Source organism: Sinocyclocheilus grahami, unplaced genomic scaffold (genome assembly GCF_001515645.1).
Source record: "Sinocyclocheilus grahami isolate Dianchi unplaced genomic scaffold, SAMN03320097.WGS_v1.1 scaffold455.1, whole genome shotgun sequence".
NCBI lineage: Eukaryota > Metazoa > Chordata > Actinopteri > Cypriniformes > Cyprinidae > Sinocyclocheilus > Sinocyclocheilus grahami.
This window is the reverse complement of record NW_015505634.1, coordinates 534,053-552,280: the sequence shown is the minus strand read 5'-3', so window position 1 is coordinate 552,280 and position 18,228 is coordinate 534,053. Positions and strand designations below refer to the sequence as shown.

General features: G+C 37.0%; 1 protein-coding gene across 4 annotated transcripts in view; it reads right to left on the bottom strand.

Annotated features, from left to right (window-relative positions):
* Window positions 1-18,228, bottom strand: part of mak (male germ cell-associated kinase) — an 89,150-nt gene that overhangs the window by 50,765 nt on the left and 20,157 nt on the right. For all 4 annotated transcript variants that reach the window (XM_016234597.1, XM_016234596.1, XM_016234598.1 and 1 more), the window contains 3 exons: window positions 12,730-12,862; window positions 11,003-11,174; window positions 5,829-5,996 (listed from right to left, as the gene is read on the bottom strand). In XM_016234597.1, the coding sequence (XP_016090083.1) occupies window positions 5,829-5,996; window positions 11,003-11,174; window positions 12,730-12,862 (473 nt within the window). The remainder of the gene's footprint in view (window positions 1-5,828; window positions 5,997-11,002; window positions 11,175-12,729; window positions 12,863-18,228) is intronic.

Sequence of the window (18,228 nt, the reverse complement as noted above, 5' to 3'; positions counted from 1 at the left end):
AAACTGCAGGTATCAGAGCAAAGCCTCTGGCAAGAAACATGCACTCCTAGTTGTGTTTAGCTTAACGCTAACATAAACAAATGGTCAGTGAAGACGAAGAAGAGGATGACGTGTTCTCCCGGCGCCTATTTATACTATAGTAGTGATGTCATTGGCTGTCGCCGGCCAATGTTATTGTCGTTTTTAGATATATGCTTCAGTCACCGGTCACACTAAAGGTGTTCCCCATAGGGACCCCTAGAGGACGCAGTTCGAAGTTCCCTTGAAAGGGAACTATTCGTTCCTTTATTGATAGGCTACACGTTAAAAGCACCACTGGGGCATTATAGGGATCTGTTATGCTTAATCTATTAAGTTTTGCTATGTACAGGTCTATGTCTTTTGAATTAAAGTACGCAGTGAACTCTGTTGCCTTGAAACTCATGCTGGCGCCATTCATTTCATATTCGCTCCCAGCTATCCCTGCCTGCCAGCATGGTGGTGTAAACAGAATGGGTCACGTGACGTCCGGAGCTCTATATCACACACCCCTAGTTCACTTAAATTAGAACCTATTTTAAGTAGTCTAATAAATGTTAAAATTGATAGCTCTTGTAAAGGTGAATGGCTAATCAGTAGTTAAAAATTAGGTTGAACATTAATAGAGAGATCAGTAGTATTGGTATCAGTGATAGTGGCCTTCAGTCATAAAAAAAGATGGCAGTATACAAATGTTTTTTTCTACATTAATTTGAAGATTGAAAGTGAAATTGCAATGTAAAAATATTTTTAAAAACTTTAATTTTAGGTGGAATCAATCGTGATTAATTACAGAACAAATGTGCAATTAATTTGTTATTTTTTTTAATCGATTGACAGCACTAATAAATACATACATATATTACTTTTACTCTCTGCATATACATTGGATTGATTTGAATAACTTCAGTGTACTTGAATTGTGCACAAAACACCAAACACTAGGAATATACAAGTATCGGACCGGGACTCGATATCGGCAGATACTCAATATTCAATGACTTAGATTGGATTGGGAGCACAAAAAAAACGATCGGGACATCCCTAGTTATGTACATAACAATTGTAATCTGTACTGGAGTCCATATTAACAATATCAAAGACCACTGTTTCAAGAACACATGTTTGAAAAACATCTCTGTCACTTAAGTAAACTTGGTGCCCTGAGGCTCCCTAGACCCTTTGCTGATCCTATAGAAACATCCTCTGGTGTGACACCTGTCTGAAGCCTATACAAAATCACGTCAATTTATTGGCAGATTGTGCTAGCATTGTCGCTTCACTGACCAAGTGGACTGAGGAGTATAGCCGCCTATGCAGCATCTCTTTGCAAATAATGTTTTAATATATGCCCACATTCAGCCTCGTGCACACCGGGACGATTATCGTACGTGCTTATCGCCAGTGTTTTTCAACGCATCTTGTGTGTTCATACCCAAGCAATTTTCACTGGCGATGAGCCGAGTGAACATGCAAATTCACTCCCTGACATTAGATGGCACTTAATGAAAAATACCCCGGTACACATCGAATCCTATTTTATCTGCAATTCCTCTCCATAACAACTCCCTCTTATCGAGATTTTTGTAGTCCGTGTCATGTTTGTCATAAAGCTCTTTGTGTTCAGACACCAATGAGACCAGCAGCTCTACATTCATCTTGCCTTGATGCTTCTTCGTCTACTTACTTTCTCTTCATTGTTAGGTATCAATGTGTGCTCGGCAAGACCGTTTTGTGCTTGAGCGCCACCGAGTCATGTTTTACTGTAACTTCAGCAGCTCCAGGCACGTGAACAAAAGCACCAATAATTGGTCAGGCAGTTTTTAATGCGGCGCGTCAAAACAAAAAAAGGAGCCAGAGGCGTTTTTTCAAAAATGAAGCTTTTACGCCTGGCGTTTTGCGCACCGGTGTGCACACTCACATTGGCGCCCTTTGTTTAATCACGAGGCGTTAAACGTCGGCGATATTCGTCCCGGTGTGCACAAGCCTTAATATGTCGAAAAAGCAAAACTTTTCTTGTCTCATCACTTTCAGTAAGGAATTACATGAATCATATAAATTATATCAAAATGACCATATTTGAGAAAGAAATTGAGCAGTGTCATGTCTGCGTAGGATCATGTATGATCGTTTGGGTTTTATGTCTTAGAGACCCATTTTAGCCTTTTGACATTTGCATATAAATTACAGACATGGCCCCACATGCTACATTTATATGGGTGCTAAATTGCCAATGGTTCCCCTCACTATCAAGGAGATGTTAAACAGCTCCACCACTCGCATCTCCCCATCTGACTTCAAAGACAAAGAGAAGAGACAAAGAGAAGTAAATGACAAAGACAAAGAGAAGTAAATGACCCAATGGCCCCAATGACCTGGCTGACCTGCAAACTACACCATACACATAATACACAACACACACACATATAGACCTTTTCTTTATTTAGACAATAATTAATCAGTTACAAATGTATCTGGTATGTGCATGTGTTGTTTGTATGTTTCCCTATTAGATTAGCTGAGTTACCACTCGTTATTTGTATTAGTTAAGCCCTAAACGCTGATATTCAGGTGTATGAATGTATCTCTGGTTTAATATCTTCTAAATGTTTCTTTCTTGGTATCAATATGATCTGCTCTTTATTCCTCAAACAATGAGGTACAGTATGTGATTGTGAAATGCATCATACGATTGGCACTATATTTTGGGTAAAACTGCACCAATCCTCCAGACCGGCCATAAACATGCAAATTGGTCATAAAGGGAGACAAAGAAAACTTATCCCGCTCAAAAAGTCACGCCTGGTATTGGCTATTCCACCCAAAAGGTGGGTGTGGATAGGAACTATGAAAGTCATTAGCTCAGGCTAATCTCTGCTCGAAAACCTCTTCTTTTGAGACGGACACTCTCCAAGACTCCTCAAAACTCTCCTCTTGAGTTAGATTTTCCGGCAGTTTTATCTTCAAGTAACTTGGTCGATCCGCAGTGGACTTTCCTATCTTCAGAAGAACCAGGAAAACCTCCAGCTCACTCCTAAAGAACTCACCAAGAACCCCCGTTGTCTACCGCATCAGGACTCTTGTTCAGCAATCGAAGCCAATGCAAGTAACCGTTTACAACTATTTAGATGCGTTTGTAAGTTTGAGCCCCTTTTAAGGTGATTTTTGATTCTTTGATCGTGGGTGTGGATAGGAACTTTCAAAAGTCATTTGCTCAGACTAATCTTGGCTCAGAAACCTCTTCTTTTGAGACGGACACTCTCCAAGACTCCTCAAAACTCTCCTCTTGAGTTAGATTTTCCGGCAGTTTTATCTTCAAGTAACTTGGTCGATCCGCAGTGGACTTTCCTATCTTCAGAAGAACCAGGAAAACCTCCAGCTCACTCCTAAAGAACTCACCAAGAACCCCCGTTGTCTACCGCATCAGGACTCTTGTTCAGCAATCGAAGCCAATGCAAGTAACCGTTTACAACTATTTAGATGCGTTTGTAAGTTTGAGCCCCTTTTAAGGTGATTTTTGATTCTTTGATCATTCTCATTAGGTTGTGGTTAATTTATGTGAAATACTGCCATTCTTTTGCTCTTCTCTCTCTCTTCCTTATTTTTCTTCATTCTGTATATATGTGTTTTGCTTAGTCTTGTTGTATGTTAGCTGTAGTTTCATTTATTAAATCCCTTATATTCACAGTTAATTGCCTCTGTGTGCTGCTTACAATTCGGAGTCACTGAATGTTTGCAGTCTTGCTATATGCTAAATTACTGCTAGTATTGCATAAAGAAGGAAAACTATTGTCACTTGGCCAGGAAAATAATCTTTCCTTGAATTGATAAGTGATTATATTGGTTGCTCGGTGGACGGTCAGATCAAATAATTGTAATATTGATTCTGCTACAGTAAATTCTAAGATCTAATCTAAATATTTATTATTAATCATAACCAGTTAAAATTAGTCAGAAATATTTCCCTTTTGAGCTAATTTGCTACAGCAGTTGATATTATTATCAGTCGTTTAACATATCTATCATAAAACAGCTGTCAAATATTGACATTAGACTAATGAATGTAGTGACATCCATGGTTTAAAAATATAACACCTGGGAACCAGGTGAAGAACTCTGAAACTCTTAAGCTTTGCCCCCCAAAGTGAAGCCTGGCTGGCAAAAAGCCCATCAGAATCAGATGTGGTGGTGGATAAAACTACCACATTAAAAATAATTCCAAAAGAGATTGGTTCGCAAGCTTCTGAACTTGGACAGAAATCCTCATGTTCAAACTCCATCAGAGACATATTAAACAAGTGATCATGAGAACTTAAACAAGGACACAGAGCCACACACTTATAGAATTAGGGATACACCGAAACGAAAATTCTTGGCTGAAGCCGAACAAAATGAAACACTGGGCCGAATTTTCGCAGTTTTCCCCTCATGTATTTTGGCAATTTTTTTTTTCTCCATTGCATACATTAAATAGACAAAATGTGCTTTTTACTATTTTGTCTTGCTTTTCAAAGAAAAAATCAATAACAAAACAACAATTTAAAAATATTTACTTAACACTGAACGTTTTTTAACATTCTAGCAGACATTATTCCAACAAAGCACAATTTAACTTAAAATTAATAAGTTAGTAAAATAATATTTTTGGGCCATTTTCGAGACCCCCTTGTTGAATCAGGCATGTATTTTTTTACTGTACAAATAAATGCAGCCTTGCTGAGCAGAAGATAATTATTTTAAAACATTAGAAAATATTGCAGATCCCAATTTGAACACTATGTGTGAATGTTATAATAAATGTATTAGAGTTGCTGTAATTATTATTATCATTATTATTGTTTTTTATTTTATTTTACAGAACAGTAAAATTACAATACTAACATTTATGAATGTTGATGGAGCTTTTATTTTGGCAGAAACCCGAAGGAAGAGTGCTTCTTTTTGTTGACAACAGCAGATTTATAAATTATGTTTGTCACACGTATCGCATTGTCACATGCCTTTAAAAAATAATAAAAATGTTACTGAGCAACTGATGAGTAAGACCGTTTCAGCGCAGATTTTCCTCACGCTTTGGACTTTGTGCGGCGCTGTCAGAATAGATATGCAATTCATGCATGTATTACAAAACATTCTGCAGTTTATTTACTAATCGTTTAAACCATTTCGCGATTTCAATCATCATACAGTAACCAGCAACAACCATCCCTTCCTTTTCTCATCTGAGAAATGCAATGCAGAACTAAACAGTCTCTCCCTGTCTCCCTGTGCTTATAATGATTTTTGCATCTTTCTCTGACAGTTTTAAATATCTCCACACTACCGACATGTTTAATGCATTAGTGCGCGCCTCTATTTAATTGCGTCACGTCATTGTTCGGTACAATTTATTCGGTCTTTTCCCGAACAATTTCGGTTGCCTACATTCAGTGCATCCCTATATAGAATGCCATTGAATCCAATCAGAACAGTGAAGACAACTTGATGTAAGTCTCTAAATATGAAGAGAAACCTTCTAAAATCCACTAGATGAATAGTTTTTTTATAGAAGTGTCTGTGCACGCACGTCTTTATGGGGTGTCAGTCAAGTGATGCCTCAGTGGGCAGTATCTGAAAATAAATTGGCATGAATCTATACAGGCTTTAGATATTCGTCAAACCAGAGGGTGTCGAAGTGAACCTAGGGAACACCTTTCACACCAACCAAATCAACAAAACTCTGACCTCAAACAGAATTCATTCTACACCAGTATTTTTATTTTTATCTATTTAATCAATTTATCAAAAAATGCATTGCAATTTATATATACCTTTGCAGCAGAGGGTCTTTTCTTTGGATCCCACTGGAGGAGATCTCTCATGAGGTCTAAAGCCTCATTGGTGGCATTGGGGATGAGAGTTTTGAGTGGTGTAGGAACACACTGGGGGAAGCGGAAGTTCATCGCAGCAGCAAGCTGATAACCCTCTGGCCAGTCTGACTGCAGGGGAAAATAAAGTTTACTATCGAGCACTTTTTACCCATGACACTAAATACTGTAATACATAAGAACCAAATCAAATACATCATAAACTGATCAAAGACAATTCATTGTTAAAGTCAAATGTAGAGGGGGATGTACAGGAGATATTTTCTAACAAATGTGAGTACAACGTTTTCAATAATTTAACTAAGGATGAACGAAGTGCTCTGTTGGATTTAAGAAAAGATAAGACTATTATAGTCAAATCAGCAGATAAGGGTGGTTCCATTGTAGTAATGATTTTTGCTAACTACGACCTAGAAGTAGAAAGACAAATGATAGTGTCTTTTATAAGAAACTGAGTCCTCATCCCAACAATGATTTTAAGAACAAAATTCAGGTATGTCTACGACAATTTGTGGATATTGGTGAGATTACAAAACAGGAGTTTGATTTTATGAAGGTTGATTACCCAATTACACCAGTCATCTATATAAAAATACATAAAGACCTTACTAATCATCCAGGAAGACGGATTATATCTAGAATTGGGTCTCTTACTGAGAAAATTTCAACATTTGTGGATTTTTTCTTAAGGCCTGTTGTATTTACATTGCTCTCCTTTGTAAAAGACTCTATCGTCATGATAAAAATTAAAAAAACTATTGATTTACCTGATAAAATATTGTTTGTAACATTCGATGTTGAGTCTTTATATACCAACATTCCACACGAAGGAGGGATTGAGGCAATAGAAGTCTTTCGTAGAGACCCATATCAAACTAAAAAATCCCAGTGTTAATAGCATTAAATCATTAGCTAAAACGGTTGACAAAAATGTCTTCAGATACAATGATGATTTCTTTCTTCAGATTAAGTACCATGGCTCCAAATTATGCAAATTTGTATGTGGGCCTCTTTGAACATAAATGTATTTTTAATTGAGTTTTTGTGCTTTTGCCTTTATACACCCCTACAATGGATTTGAAATAAAACAATCAAGATGTGATTGAAGTGCAGACTTTAACGAGCAGGTCATATGGGTTTTCGAAAAATATCTCTTTTGCAGTTTGTAAGGTAGCTATCCTTCAATGTAAACAGTCTGCAAAGTTGTTAATCAAAAAAGTCCATGATAAATAAAGATATTGTCTCTCAAAAGAAAGAGTCGACTCAGAATCGCCTTAAGTCGTTATATTTTCGAATCTTCTGCCTGTTACCGATCTACGTCACTGGGTAACACATTAGCATATTCCCCACCTGCCCACAAAATACGAACACTCTCTGTGTCGAGAAGATGCTGTGTTCCACGATACCACAGCAATACAATTCGAAGCTTTTGTTGTGCTCGTCATTTTACGAGGACTGCTTCTCTAATCTTGCCTTTTATCTTCGTTGGCTTCTAATCTTCTTTATTTGGACCAACAAGCGTCTCCGAACCACAACCTGTAAGTACGATGGACACATCATGTGTACATTTTTAATTGAGCGCTCAAAATATCAATTTTTTTTTTGTGCTAATATGTGATGTATACCTAGTGCAGCTTTAGGTTTCCAGGTAAAGCACAATATTCCTGTTTTACTGAAATAGTTCTGATAATTCGATGTGAACCCAGTATTTCCTAAGAATGTGTCGATTAATGTAGACTGTCGTTGTTCTAATTACTTTGTTTAATAATAAAGAATGTAGTGTAGCGCACAGATTTTATAATCATTGTGAAATTGCTGTATGTAGTTATAGGGTTAATGCAGGGAGTAAAAGACCCAGTAGAGAGACACGAGTTAGTTAGGCTGGTGCGCATGTGATACAGCTGTTCTGCGTTATAATTAAAGGTTAAGACACGGAGCGTCTTTTGTCTGTCATTCTTCAGACATTACAGTAGACATATTTTGGTTTTCAAACTGTATTGATTCATCAGTTAGTCCACCATTATTGTTTTGTTAAGTGTTTACAGTTTAGCAGCTAAACCTTAGCTGTGGGCACGATTTGCTTGCATACGTGTTAAACAAAATGTTTTTATGTCATTATTTTAAGAACTGATTGGAGCACTATATTATTGTTTTATGTAAAGGTCCATGCTAGGGTTGCCAGGTTGTCACAACAAAACCCGCCCAATTGCTACTCAAAACTAGCCCAATCATGTTTCGAGGGTGGTTCCCCTTTAAAAAAAAGTAAAATTCATGCTTTCAGTCTGGGTTCCCCGGGTAAATTCGCATTCCAGTGCCTAAATATGACGTTATTGGGGTCGCTACAACCCGCGACATCAAAAACAACCGCGGACTTGGCAACACAGATGGTAGAGCTCGCTAACTTGCTCAAGCACTCCTCTTTTTGCCAATCACAACAGGCTTGGCCAGCTGACTAATCAGAGCAGAGTAGGCTTATTGAAGGGAGGGATTTACAGACATTTCGCTCAGAACTGAATCGAACGAACCATTTCGAAATCATGGACAAATGACTCTATGCATAAATGTGTATTCTGGGAAAATTACAGTGTTTTCTGACCTTAGATGCATTTAAACCTGTTGTAGGGGACTCCAACACAATATTAGGACACTTTAAAAAACCATATGACCTGCTCTTTAAGCTTTAATTCAAGGGGTTGAACAAAAATATAAAATGCTTAGGAATTACAATTTAAAAAAATAAATTAAAAAATGTATACACAGTTGGTTGTTTGTGGGTCTTTCTGCCTTTAGTTCAGAAATACATCTAAATGCTATTTCAGATGCAGATTCCAGAAATGTTTTCTTACGTTGGAATGAAAGACACTAAGTACCGGATGAAGTGCTTCTTATTCTTACCCAAAAATACAAAATGGAAGAAAGCTTGCTACTCAAGCAGTGTATGAACATTTTTTATATATATTTATTTGCTTCTTTTCCATTTTGCATTTACTTGTACTTTTACTTTCAATACTTAAGTACATTTAAGATTTAAAAAAATATGTTCGTACTTAAGTACAATAAAAATCACACACTTTAAGACTTTTACTCAAGTAATATTCTAAACGGTGACTTCAACTTCAACCAAAGGCATTTTCTGGTAAGATATCTGTACTTTTACTTGAGTATGGCTTTCAGGTACCTTATACACCACTGACCGGCACACCCCTACACGCAACATATTTCATAGTATTCTAAGCAGTGATAACGGCTATGTTGATTAACATTGCATTATTATATACTTTATTATAATACACATTATAATAAGACAAACAGTACTTGGCAGACAAGGCAGTACTGAAACACCGTCTAAGCTGTTCGCAAATCACAACGCACTGGGACAGCTAACCAATCACAACACATTTTGTTTTTCGGAAGGTGGACCTTCATCAAAGCCGGAACTAATTGAGTCGTTTTGAATATGTTTTGCATTAAGTCCAATGCTTCTCTTTCTTTATGGGGTTACTGCTTGAGTACATATTTCATTGTCTTTTCAAATGCCTAAGCCTATGTTTAATTCTCTTAATTATAACATTTCTAGCACTATTTTTAAACGTTTAGTCAAGCAATAATATATTAATTATCTCAAGTCTAAAATCAGGGATTAAAAACTATTATATAAAAAACTAATATATAATTATATATTTATAGTATAATTTAATTTAGTCATATTTGTGATTTATTATTTTTTAAATGAAAACTTTATTTTGAAGAATAGCTAGGCTATTCATTATGTTCCTATATTCATTATGAATAAAATGTGTTAGCCTAGCCTATTTGTTATGGAGTTGATTTAAAATTCTTCATAACAAATTTTAAGAAGTTAAAAGTTAAGAAAAAATGCAATTAGCCGTAGATAGGCCTATATGCTAATCTATATTTTCTTAAATTTTATTCGACTGTAGATCGAAATAAAATAATTCCTGATAATCTTTAAAATGAGAGAAATCACTGACATAATTTAGGCTATAAGTTCTTTGACTGCAGAAAAAACGAAACCATTTAATTTGCAGTGTTAATTTATGAAATAAAAGAAAGACAAGAAATAAATCAGAACAAAAACAATTGAGATTTTTCTCTTAATCCAGAAAAAAATATTTGACAAAATTACAACAGTAAAAGCATCTCCATTGCATAGCCGCACTCGGTGGTGTCAGTTGCAAATATTAAAATGTTTAAAAAAATCTTTGTGGCAAAGACTGGTTCTTGAATTCTAAGATTATTATCTTTAGACACCACACACTATGCAACCTTTTCTACCGACTGCAAACAGAGACTGAGCCCAACTGGAACAGACCCAGTCCAACTGGGCACGATCTGTCGTTAAGACCAAATTCCATTAATAATCAGCCTGACAGTCGTGTAGAGTGTTCTTGGCTTTACTGACCTGTTGCCTTTGAACGTATGTGTGTGCGCCTGATGAAGGACTTTTGACTGAAACATTGCCACTTTTAACTTTTTCTAAATAAAGGGAGAACAACAGTGTGCAGATCTTGTTTGTATCATTTGATGTACTATTTGATCTTGCACCTGGCCAAGGTGCTTTGGATGTGCATACTTTGACCTTTTTTTGTATGTAACACTAGTATTTTCACCAGCTACAAAATGGTTTAAAGTCAGCTATTTCTATCTTTTGCTGTAGTGTGTCAGTAGGAAATATCAGTTTATATTTCCATTCATTCATTTTGCCATTAGTTGTAATAATCCAGTGAGATTTTTGTTTGCACAAGAAGACAGACTACAGCCTGTGCTCCACACAGAGATCTGATCTCATCATCATCCAGTCTGACTGGAATGACATGAAGAACAGAACAAACTGAGACCGACTAAATCCAGAAAAACTGTGGCATTACTGTCAATTACTGTTACAAATTAACCTAGAACAATTAATTCAAACTTGACCCATATCGTGAAGTTATTGGTGTTTCACAGCCCTAGAAGTCAGGTTCTACAGGCCCAAAATCTTATGCCTCACAAACTAATTTTTCCAGTCTGCTAATTAGACACCACCTTGGGCTGTTGACCACTTGACCACTCCAAATTCCCTGATACAATCTGTTCATCTTCATATTTGATCATACCTTCTTTACTGTACCAAGAACCTGGCAGATCTTGAAGATCTCATCCACCTCACTGTTGCCAGGAAACAGAGGTCGAAGTGTGTAGAGTTCAGCCATGATGCAGCCTACCGCCCAGATGTCTAATGGTGAGCTATACACTGGTGACCTCAATAACACCTCTGGAGCTCGATACCTAAACACAAACACATAAGACAGAACTTTAAAATGCTCACATTTCAGCCAGTAGGGAAAACCATGGCTAGTTGGACACATTGTTCAGCTTTGATACTTTAAGAACAATGAGTAAATATGTAATATATAGTAAAAATTTATAATATATGTAGTAAAAACTCATTTTACTTTTACATTTTTTACATTTACATTTAGTTAGTACCAGATAAAAGTGATTAATGGTACTACTGTTGGCACGTATCTTTTAACATGTTTACATGCTAAAAGATGCTTTTGCATGCTTTTAGCTGTTGGCATGTTTCTTTTAATCGAAGATACAGGATTTGTATTGTAATATTATATGATGTTCTCTGCCCTCACCTAATATTATGGGCATGTCTCAATACAAACATTTTCTAGTTCCACAGCAGTAGAATATTTGGTAACACTTTCTATGAAGCCTGTATTTATAATACATTATAAGGGTATTCTTAAGGCATTATAATGAATGCATAACGCATTATAAAAAAACTTATATGTTATATAAACTCATGAATAATCATAACAACAATTATAATACATCATAATACTTACGTATTTGTGGTTATAAGTTTAAGAGTATGATTATTTATAACACACAATGAACATCGTATTAAATCTACTTCCTTTACAGTATAATGGACTGTATCATATCTTGACATTGTTTATTTAAGATCTGCACAATATCTTACTACAGCTTGTGAGTGTTAGATGTTGAGTGTTATTTTAGTGTTTCCTGTGGAGCTAATGTTAATTAATTGATGTGAGCTTAATAATCCAACTGAAAAAAATGCAAAGTTTTATATGGTTACAATTTTGATGGTCCCCTTAATCAATCGACTATAAGCAACTTTGCAACTACATGCCAACTAACTCTCATTAGAGTATTAGTATGCTCAAGAATGGTAGAATCTAGTATGGTAGAATAAGTTGACGTACTTGCAAAGACACTTATAGTCAGTTTATCTGTTGGTTGACCATCAAAATAAAGTGTTAGCATATATTTACAGTAGCAGACATACTAATACTCTAATGACTGCTAGTTGATATGTAGTTGCAGAGCTACTTATCAACAGCTGTCTAAAGGGTACCATCAAAATAATCAAACTGATATTACAATAAAAAAGTTAAAAGCAAATGTGCCATTACACATTCATCTGATCTGATATCTGATCTTATGGCTTATGTTATTATTATTATTATTACTAATTATAAGTGGTCTTTGACCGCTTTAAAGTAGCATAAGAAAAATGGCAAGATATGAGACTTATAATACATTATAACTATGAGAAATATAATCCATTGTAAAAGTGGATGCAACGTGTTCATTGTGTTATAAATCATCATACTCTTAAAAGCTATAACCACAAATAAGTAAATATTATAATATATTAAAACTATACAACATATTATAAGTTTTTTTTATAATGCATTATGCATTCATTATAATGCCTTAAGAATACCCTTATAATGTATTATAAATACGGGCTTCATAGAAAGTGTTATCAGTCCAGTGACACTTTTTTTTATACTCTTACCATCGTGTTGAGACGTAGTCTGTATAAGGAGGCCGAGAGCGGATCTCTCGAGCCAATCCAAAGTCAGCAATTTTCACTAGCTCTGGACCCATACATAGCAAATTTTCTGGTTTCATATCCCGGTGAAAAAATCCTACAGGATCGTGCCAAAGAGACATGTCAACATGCACATTAGAATGTATCTATGTTTATTGCTTCCACCCACTGCAGAGACAGATACACACACACAGTCATGTGAAAAAGTTAGGACACCCTATTGAATTCCATGGTTTTCTGTATCAGGAGATAAATTATCTGGTCCTTTGAAGGTCTTAAAATTTGGAACTAAAGCCTCAGATGAACAATATCACATGACATAGCACACCGTGTCATTATTTATTTAAAGGGGTCATATGTCGTTGCTAAAAAAAGAACATTATTTTGTGTATTTGGTGTAATGAATGTGTTAATGTGGTTTAAGGTTCAAAAAACACATTATTTTCCACATACTGTACATTATTGTTTCTCCTCTATGCCCCGGCCTTTCTGAAACGCGTCAATTTTTACAAAGCTCATCATTCTGAAAAGCGAGGTGTGCTCTGATTTGCCAGCTATCCAGTGCGTTGTGATTGGCCGAATACCTCAAGCGTGTGACAGAAATGTTAAGCCCCTTACCATATTGTGATGCCGTGTCCTGGTGCGACGAGACAAAAACAATAAAACCCATTACAAACGAGGCATTTGTTGCATCTAGTGGGGACATAATCACTGATTATAATGACTTATACTGTCTTTTTATGTGTTGCGTTGCATCGCGCCGCGTAAACATAAAACCATGTCTGGATCTGTGATCGGAGAAACGACAGACAACAAGCACTACTCTACACTGCTCAAAACTCACGTTTGAATCATCAGTGGCAAATTCTTTAAAACAGCCGGCATTGTAGGCTACTCTCACAGGTTCAGGAAACAATCCACCGTAAAATGCGTTGCACACACACAAATATTTGGTTTGAACTGTTCTGGAACAGTGTTGTAAATACAACTTAACCACTGATTTTTAGTTGTGTCCTCGGTTGGAAGGCCAAACTAAGTATTTTCGCTTTCACAACAAAACACACAGCATCTTCACGACATGGCGGCGGCGGCGGCAGCAACAATACTACAGTGAGAATCAAAGTTACACCTTCTTTCTTTGCGTAAACATTTGGGCGGTGTTATGCAAATCTTCCCACACAGTGACGTAGACGTGGGGGCATGTTTAAACTAGGCTTTTTAGGAGGGCGTGGACGTGTCTTAACTTTTACATAGAATATCTTTTTGGGTTTGAGACTTTAGTCTTTTCAACTTTAGGGATCTTATCTATTCACGAACAGCTTGTAACACTCCAAAAAGAAAGGAAAACTTGAAATCGCATCATATGACCCCTTTAACAAAAATAAAGCCATGATGTAAAAGTCATGTGTGACAAAGTTAGGACACCCTATGATTCAATTGCCTGTAGATCCACTTTTAGCAGCAATAACTTGAAGAAATAATTTTCTGTATGACTTTATCAGTCTCTTACATCATTTGGGAAGGATTTTGGCCCACTCTTCTTAACAACGTTGCTCCAGTTTATTGATGTTTGTGGGTATTTGTTTATACACAGCTCTCACCACATGATTTCAGTCAGGATGAGATCTGGACTATGACTGGGCTATTGCAGAACCTTGATTCTTTTCTTTTAAGCCATTCTGCTGGTGTATTTGGGACCATTGTCCTGTTGCATCACCCAATCTTGGCCAAGCTTTAGCTTTTGACTCTAGAATACTTTGGTATACAGAGTTAATGGTCGACTCAATGACTGTAAGGTGCCCAGGTCCTGTGGCTACAAAACAAACCCAAAATCATTAGCCCTCCACCAGCATGTGTGACTTTTGGTGTGAGGTGTTTGTGCTGATATGCTCATTAGGTTTTCACCAAATGTGCTGCTGTGCATTATGGCCAAACATCTCCACTTTGGTCTCATCTGTTCAAAGGACATTGTTCTAGAAGACTTATGGTTTGTTCAGATGCAACTTTACAGACTTAAACTGTGCTGCCATTCCTTTTTATATAGAAGCTTTCTTCTGGCAAGCCTTCCAAACATGCCATACTTATCCCATCTGCACTGTCATGAATTTTATCATTTAACATGTTAACTGAGGCCTGTGCAGCTTGCGGTGAAGTTCTTGGGTTGTCTACCATTTCTCTGAGCGTTACACGGTCTAATCTTGGGGTGAATTTGCTGGGTTGTTCACTCCTGGGAGGATTGGTGTCTGTTTGGAATGTCTTCCTCTTGTGAATAATCTACCTCAGTGTAGAATGATGGACTTAAAATTGTTTGGAAATGGCTGTATTACTCTTCTCAGATTGATGGCAGAAACAATTGCTTCTCTAAGATCATTGCTGATGTTTTACCTCGTTGGCACTGTGTTAACACACACCCCAAGGCTCCAGACCAGCAAACTGCCAGAACATCTGCTTTTACAGAGGTGCTCACACTTGCTGATAATCAGTTAATCAAAGGCATTTGATTAGCAGTGCCTGACTGCTACTTACCCTCTTAATTCTTATGTTAACAGTAAGGGTGTCCTAATTTAGTCACCCATGGCTTTTCCATTTTGGCTTTATTTTTGTTAAAGAGCAGGTCATATGGTATTTTAAAGTGTCCTAATATTGTGTTGGAGACCCCTACAACAGGTTTAAATGCATCTAAGGTCAGAAAACATTGTACTTTTCTCAGAATATACATTTCATATTAGAGTAATTTGCCAATGATTTCTAAACGATTCGTTCCAAGCAAGTTCGGAGCAAACCCCTCCCTTCCATAAGCCTACTCTGCTCTGATTGGTCAGCTGGCCAAGCCTGTTGTGATTGGCACAAAGAGGAGTCCTTGAGCAAGTTAGCGAGCACTACCATTGACAAAGCACTTTGCATAAAACAATAATATAGTGCTCCAATCCGTTCTTATAATAATGACATAAAATACAAAAACGCTTTTGCAAGCAAATCGTGCCCACAGCTAAAGTTTAGCTGCTAAACTGTGAACACTTAAAACAATAACGGAGGATACGTTAGCCGAGTGCTAACGTGACTAACTGAGAAAACAATACAGTTTGTAAACCAAATATGTCTACTGTAATGTTTGAAGAACGCCAGACAAAAGACGCTCTGTCTTAACTTTTAATCAGAAAGCAGAACTGTACCACAGGCCCAGCAGCCTAACTAACTTGCTCGTCTCTCGCACATTAACCCTATAACTGCCGGTGCAGCAAAACAAACAGCAATTTCACAATAATTATAAAGTCTGTTAGCAACATTCTTTATTATTAAACGAAGTGATTAGAACAACGTCAGTCTACATCAGGGGTGTCCAGCCCTGCTCCTGGAGAGCTAACATCCTGCAGATTTCAGCTCTAACCCCAATTAAACACACCTGAACCAGCTAATCAAGGTGTTCAGGGTTGCTTGATAATTACAGACAAGTGTGCTGGAGCAGGGTTGGAACTAAAGTCTGCAGCTCTCCAGGAGCAGGGTTAGACACCCCTGGTCTACATTAATCGACACATTCTTAGGAAATAGTGGGTTCACAGCGAATTATTAGAACTACTTCAGTAAGACAGTAATATCGTGCTTTACCTGGAAACCTAAAGCTGCACTAGGTGTACATCACATATTAGCACAAAAACTTGATATTTTGAGCACTGGATTGAAAATGTACACATAACGTATCAATCGTATTTACAGGTTGTGCTTCGGAGAGCTTGTTAGTCCAAATTAAGAAGATAGAAGAAGCCAATGAAGATAAAAGCCAAGATTAGAGAAGCAGTCCTTGGTAAAATGACATGCATGTCTTTTCAACACAGCGTCTTCTCAACATGATAAGTGAAGTGACATGTGGCCAAGTATGGTGACCCATACTAGGAATTAGTGCTCTGCATTTAACCCTTCCAAAGTGCACACACACAGCAGTGAACACAGACCCGGAGCAGTGGGCAGCCATGCTTTTTATGCTGCGGCGCCCGGGAAGCAGTTGGGGGTTGAGCCTTGCTCAAGGGCACCTCAGTCGTGGTATTGAAGGTGGGAGAGAGTGCTGTACATTCACTCCCCCCACCTACAATCCCTGCCGGTATGAGACTCGAACCCGCAACCTTAGGGTTACGAGTCCGACTCTCTAACCATTAGGCCACAACTCCCCCCATGATGTAAACACACTAACAGACTCGCAGGCAGGCGGGATTATGCAAATGTGACGTATACCGGTAACAGGCAAAAGATTCGAAAATATGATGACTTAAGGCGATTCAGAATCGACTCTCTCTTTTGAGAGACAATATCTTTATCCATCATGCACTTTTTTGATTAACAACTTTGCAGATTGTTTTCATTTAAGGATAGCTACGTTATAAACTGCAAAAGTGATATTTTTCAAAAACCCATAATGACACAGTGCAATTTCTCATGTGTTGTTGTTCATCTGAAGATTTATTTTTCAAATTTTAAGACCTGGAAAGAACCAGTTATTTTTTTATTATGTTCAATAGGGTGTCCTATCTTTTTCTGACTGTCTATATATACACACACACACACACATATACATATATATGTATATTACAGTCGTGGTCAGAATTATTGGCACCCTTGGTAAATATGATCAAATAAGGCTGTGAAAATAATTAATAATAATAATAATTTATGCATTTAGCAGATGCTTTTATCCAAAGCGACTTACAGTGCATTCAGGCTATACATTTTTTACCAGTATGTGTGTTCCCTGGGAATCGAACCCACAAACTTTTGCGCTGCTAATGCAATGCTCTACCACTGAGTCACAGGAACACTATAAATTAAAAATTCACAAATATCTAACCTTTCATTGAATTAAACAATTAGGCCAAATTCAATGAATCATCCATCACAATGAGAAAAACCCAAGAATATATTTCTGATGTGCAGCAAAAGATAATTGAGCTTCACATATTAGAAAGTGACTTTAAGAAAAGCCAAGCTTCTGCTATGGCCATTCCAGTTCCCTGACCTGAACCCTATAGAAAATGAGTGTGGTGAACTGAAGAGGAGAAGCACCTTCATGGAACTGAGAATCTGAAGGGTCTGGAGAGATTCTGGATGAAGGAATGGTCTCTGATCTCTTGTCAGGTGCTCTCTAACCTCATCAGGCATTATAGGAGAAAACTCAGAGCTGTTATTATGCCAAATAGAGGTTTCAAAAAGCATTGAATAAAAGGGTGCCGTTAATTGTGTCCAATGTGTATTAGAGAAAAACATTTGTCATAATGATATTTCCACCCATTTTAAATTCTTATTTTCCAATGAAAGGTTAGATTTATTTTTTTAATAAAAGATCAAAATGATTAACAATGCAGATTTATTTTCACAGCCTTCTTTGATCATATTTACCAAGGGTGCCAATCATTTTGACCACGACTGTATATATACAGTGGGTACGGAAAGTATTCAGACCCCCTTAAATTTTTC